At 50.3% G+C, this 5,860-nt stretch overlaps 1 protein-coding gene across 1 annotated transcript; it reads right to left on the bottom strand.

Annotated features, from left to right (window-relative positions):
* Positions 1–1,200: 1,200 nt before the first annotated feature.
* Positions 1,201–4,917, bottom strand: ZNF648 (zinc finger protein 648). Its single transcript, XM_043568141.1, has one exon. The coding sequence runs from the start codon at positions 3,920–3,922 to the stop codon at positions 2,216–2,218; it is 1,707 nt and encodes a 568-aa protein (XP_043424076.1). The 5' UTR covers positions 3,923–4,917; the 3' UTR covers positions 1,201–2,215.
* Between the last annotated feature and the right edge of the window lie 943 nt (positions 4,918–5,860).

Genomic DNA, 5,860 nt, shown 5'->3' with positions numbered 1-5,860 from the left:
TACGATTTAGGAAGTCCTATGGTTAACAAACAGCCCAGGTGATTTCTATACAGCCATTCTATGAACTGGTCTGGGGGAAAATGCCTTAAAAATTTATAGAAGCAAACTAAAAACTTTTAACTATTAAAACTGTACTGACAATTATCTTTAAAAAAAATACAAAGAAAAGCAATAACTTCAATCTTCAAAGATTTCATTGATTACCCAGGAAAAATATACTAGCCTTTACTTTGTTCATAATCACGAGGTTATGGTTGATTTTTATGACTTATCTACCAATTTAATACCTGTGACTTCAACCTAATTTCCTTTCCTGGCAGGATAACTCCAACTTTCATTACCCCACTATTGTCCTTCCTAATTAGCCAGATACAGAAGTTGAAGCCAAGGTCATATCACTGGTAAATAATGGGAATGGACTAATAACTCAACCACTGGCTGTCATGTCAGACCCGGAACCAGGCCAACTCTGTTGTTTGAACATGCAGATGTATCTAAGGGAATTGAAACACAAAACCTCCAGACATGCAGTCAGAACTCTTATACCAAGGTTACCTTTGTCAAACAAGGCATGACAACATGTACCCCTTCTCTTTGGCTCCCGTGTGTCAAGATGGAATACAAGAGAAATTCAGATTTGGCACCCTTTGGTGGCAATTAAAAAAAAGTGCTAATGATAGCTACAAAAGGAATATACTATACATTCTTATGGAATAGCTTATTTAATTTTGGTAAGATTAGAAGCGCTCTTTTCCCTTAGGCATCAAGGGAACTCTGTGAGGTCATGGATTCTTCACAGTTGAGGTCCAGAACTAAGAATCACTGACCTTAAACTGTAGAAAATTGGGCACCTGGGTGGCTCAGTTGGTTAAGCCTCTGACTTCAGCTCAGGTCATGATCTTGCAGGTTGCAGGTTTGAGTGCCACATCGGGCTCTGTGCTGACAGCTCAGAGCCTGTAGTCTGCTTCAGATTCTGTGTCTCCTCCTCCCTCTGTCCCTCCCTCACTCTCTCTCTCTCTCCCAAAAATAAATCATACATTTTAAAATGTTTTAAAAATAAAAATAAACTACAGAAAATCAATACATTATGGAGAATGGCTGTTGGTAATCCAAATTGCAAATAACCTCATTACAGAGTAATTGTGAGTCATCTTGGTTTCCAAACCTGGTCTTAATGACTTTGAAACACAGACACTTGGCACTTGGGCAAGAGGTATTTTATTTTTTTACTTCAAATTGGAGCTAATGATACTCAAAGATTTCAATGAATCTAAAAGGTTTCTTGAATTATGGTCAGGCCCATATGGAGAAATTTTATATATCTGTCTGTAAATGGGCATATTACTCTCTATTACATAGGAGGTAAGGTCCCAGGGTGGGAACAGGAAAAGAGGTGGCCAGACAGGAGGCACATGGGAATTTTGTGGGTGAGACTCAGGTTGGATCCAGTTACTGAGTTTGACCCTAAAGAGGAATGGACGTTTTTCAGATGCTAAGGTTGTTCTGGAACCAGAATAACTGGTTCCAAAACACAGAACATAAGCTCCCCTCTCTTTAAGATAGAGACCTTCTCTACTTCAAAGCCAAGACTCATTGCCCAAGGGTAAAGTAATTTGGGAGGAAAGTGAAATAATGTGCTGTCTGGCTGGGTCTGAGCTAGCCCCAGGGAGGCTTTGCTGCTTGAGAAGAGTTGCTCACAGAGACCACGTCTGGGGATTCCTTTATTGAAGTAAAAACTGAAAAGTACCTTTCTCCCCAAGAGGCCCAGACCCTCATGCCTTCTTAGTATTTGCATATGGCTTCCAGGGCAGGACACGACAGTCTTTTTCTTTACTTATCTCTGGAGCCTTGCACAGTGCCCACGATTGAATTCTATAATTCCCAATCCATCGAGATCCCTCAGCCAAGGAACTCAACTCTTGACCAGCTCTTGCCACTTTTTCTTATCCTTTTCCAGTGGAAAATGACCTCTGAGATTCAGAAGACTGACATGAAGCCACACACAGGGATGCCAGCCCTCCTGTTCGTTTTTACACAAAGAGACCAAACATACAAATCAAATGGATCGCCCCATAGCCGGCGACCCGCTGGGAGAAATGGCTGACCAGTGGGGCGAGGTGACAATACCATGTGAACAGGCTTGCCCACGGAGGAGGGTTCCAGGTAATGAGGTCGACAGTGTCTTCACCGTCCTGAGAGTTAGCTGACAGAGCCCTCACTCATCAGAGGAGGAGGGGATGGGCTCCTTCTTGGCGGCACTGTGCTTAGCTCGGTGCCGCTGGAGATGATTGGACCTGGTGAAGGCCTGGCCGCAGTCCTCACACTGATAGGGCCTCTCCCCGTTGTGCACCCGAATGTGCTGGGCCAGCTCGGAGGCAATGCGGAAGGCCCTGCCGCACTCGGCGCAGAGGAAGCCCTTCTCCCCAGAGTGAATCTGCTGGTGCCGCTTCAGGGTGGAGGAGCGGGCAAAGGCCTGGCCACACTGGGCGCAAGGAAAGGGCCTCTCCCCGGTGTGGATGCGCTGGTGGCGCACGAGGCGCGAAGGCTGCGCGAAGGCCACGCCGCAATCCGCGCACTTGAAGGGCCTCTGGCCGGTGTGCAGGGTCTGGTGCTCGATCAGGTTGGAGGATTTGGTGAAGCACTTGCCGCAGGTGGGGCAGGGGAAGGGCCGCTCGCCCGAATGCACGCGCTGGTGCTCCATCATTCGGCTGGCCACCGCGAACTCCCTGTCGCAAGCCGGGCAGCGGAAGGGCTTCTCGCCCAGGTGCGTGCGTTGGTGGCGCAGCAGCGACAGCGGCTTGTTGAAGGTCAGGCCGCACTCCGCGCACGGGAAGGGCTTGTTGTTGCTGTGCATGTTGCGCTGGTGTTTGCGCAGGTCGGAGGAGCGCACGAAGGCCTTCCCGCAGTCCGGGCAGGGGTAGGGTTTCTCGCCTGTGTGGGTGCGGATGTGCTTGCGGTGGTCCGAGGACCAGGTGTAGGCCTTGTCGCAGAAGGGGCACCGGTAGGGTCGCTCTCCCGTGTGCAGGCGCCTGTGCTGCTGGAGCGTGCCCCGGTGGGAGTAGGCCTTCCCGCACAGCTCACAGGCGTAAGGCTTCGTGCCTCGGGGCTGCGATGGGCTCAGCAGGCTGCCGGACTTCTGGAAGGCCCTTCCTCCTCGCAGACACTTGTAGGGGTGCGACTCCCTTTGCCCACCCTCACACGTGCCCTCGGGATTCTGGCCCTTCCTGCCCATCCGCGCTTTGGCCTTCAGCGCTGCTGCCAGGCCGGCTGGGGAGGCCGATCCCCGCGCTGGTGTGCGCGTCTCCTGCGTGGGGAGGTCCCAGCTGCCACTGGGCTTGGGGAAACGCACGAGGGAGGAGTGGTCTGGGGTATCCACACCCCTCTGTGCACAGAAATACCTTCCAGTATCAGGGAAACTGGATGGGACACCCAAGGCAGCGTCCAGGTTTTCCGTGGAGTCTCCGTCAGCACCTGAAGGTAGTGAGTCCCTAAGCAGTTGCGCTGGACCTAACAACTTGTGTGAGGGGTCACTGGGGACGGTCCCCGGAGCTACGCCTGCCCCAGAGGAGTCCTGGGTCCGGGTGATCTTTGACTCATCTCTCCCCCAGCTGGCCTTCTTCCGAGGTACCCCCATCGGTTCCTTCCCCGGGCTCCCAGAACTAAAGGAGCCAGAGAATCTCTCTTCCTCACTGGATGGATGATCCCATGGCAAGTCAGGATTGTCTTGAGTCACTTGGGGGCTGCTTCTTGGACAGGCCTGGTGATCATGGCCCCTAGGGCTCCCTTTGTCTCCTGCCTCCCCACCGTCCTCATCCTCACTCTCTAAGCTCATGTTCAGCATCCGGGGGTCATGAGCCTCCCCGATCACGCTGCAAAGAGGAGACACCTTGCCCCACCTGTCCTGGGGGTCCACCTGTGTCATGATGTTCAGGCACTTCTATTCCTGCTCCTCCTAGACAGAACCTTTGCTTGGCTCAGGATACCTGCAAAAAAGGGAGGTATGAAGAGAAATCACAAAGAATGTACTTCATCACCTTCATGGCCACGGGGACTGAGGTTCTCCCTACAGGTCTCTTTCCAGCTGGTAGCTGTGCTTGGCACATTGTTGCTCCTCACTGGCAAGGGGGAGCTGGGCACTCCCGAAAAACCCACACGGCCATCCTTAATCACTTTAATGGTCCACTTGCCAGAAGTCGCAGGAGAGCATGTTGTCAGGGGTGGCAAGGGCAGGATATTTGCCCAGTGCCAGCTGGGCCCAGGGGGCTCAAACCCCAGCTGCTGGCCAGGTGGCTTCTCTATGAGCATGGGGGAAGACTAGAAGACAGGGCAGGAAGCAAGGTCTTGGCCTCCTCAGGCTTCTTAAACTGTTGGCCCACCTGGGAAGCTGAAAACCAGGCTGGCTCCTGATGTCCCTGCCACGTGTCCAAGTCTGCCATCTCTCGGTGGCGTCAGCTCGGACTACCTCCCAGGCTCCGGGCTGTGAGGCCATGTCCTCCAAAGATAAGGAGCAGCCACTGGGAGAATGCAGGTGGGTCAGGAAGGTGGGTCAGGACGTACCCAAGAAGATACCCAGCCGCTCCTCCCTGCTTAAACAGAGCTTCTCAGGCCTTTGCAATAAAGAGCCCTTAGCTGCTGGGGAGGCAGTGAACATATGCACCCTGGGTAGGGGGGGTGCTTGTAGAAACTTGAACTATCCTTAAAATGTCTTAGCCCTGAGTGTTGTATGTAAGCGACGAACCACGGGAATCTACCCCCCAACACCAAGAGCACACTGTATACAATGTATGTTAGCTAACTTGACGATAAATTATATTTAAAAAAATACATTGCTTCATCTTAAACAGTCATGAGAATTTACATTCTATGTCATGTTGATTTTTTTGTTTAACATATCTCATTTTTATGTATTCTTACGGAAATAGCTTTATTGAAGTGTAATTGACATACAATGTTATATTTACGTATTTCTAATTTAAGTAAATCATATACACATGCATATATGTATTTATACACACATTTACCCTGTGTTTCTTTTTCTTTTCCACTAAATACTGTCTTTTTTTTTCCCAAAGATCGTGTTTTAAGTTACCTTTGGTTTAAATGTTTAACTTTTCCCCCTTAAACATGCAATATTTATTTATCCCATGGCCTCATGTGTTTCTGGCAAACCCCATATGCCCCCAGGGATGCATGTACCCCGATTTGAGAAGCATAGACTTAAGTTTTGAGAGCAAGGCATGAGACAAGGAAGCCATTGAGTTTTGTTTTCTGAGTGATTTTATTTTAGCTTGAAGACACAGAGAAAGCCTGCCGGGGTTGGCTTACTAAGGATTGTTTGTGTGAGTGACACATTTTACAGGAGCCGCTGGAGTGAGAAGCGGGCTCCTGCAGGCCCGGGGGCAAGGAGCAATTTCAGACCAGAGGGCTGAGTTTGCTTTTGTCTGGAGGCAACCTTCTGGGACTCTCAGAGGGGATAATAGCAGTTCCACTTTCTGGGCAGACATTATGAGCCAGACAGAATGCTGAGCACCTCATAAGCATGATTTCATTTATTCTTTCCAGCAGCCTTTAAGAGGAATGCTGTTACTGTTAATCTTTCCATTTTACAGACCAGGAAAGTGAGGGTTAATGAGGTTTCCTACCTGTCCAAGACCACACTGCTCATAGACAGCAGCCCTGAGGCTTCTCTTTAACTTGAGGCCATCATGTTACACCCTGAGCCTTAGGGCCTACTTCCCAGATGTGGCCTCCAGACTGAGGCCTGCCCTGGGGCAGGGCCCTGCCCAAGAGCAGCCACAGCGTCCTGGGGGAGAGCCACTGCTTTCTGTAGGCATCAAAGCGCCTTGTGTTTTCCAGGCCA

The sequence above is a fragment of the Prionailurus bengalensis genome, chromosome E4, assembly GCF_016509475.1.
Source record: "Prionailurus bengalensis isolate Pbe53 chromosome E4, Fcat_Pben_1.1_paternal_pri, whole genome shotgun sequence".
Taxonomy (NCBI): domain Eukaryota; kingdom Metazoa; phylum Chordata; class Mammalia; order Carnivora; family Felidae; genus Prionailurus; species Prionailurus bengalensis.
Note: the sequence above shows the minus strand (reverse complement) of the source record. Positions and strands in the feature narration are given on the sequence as shown.

What these genes read in the sequence shown, in the direction of transcription:
- ZNF648 (XM_043568141.1), bottom strand. Translation starts at nt 3,922, where the DNA reads ATGACACAGGTGGACCCCCAGGACAGGTGGGGCAAGGTGTCTCCTCTT.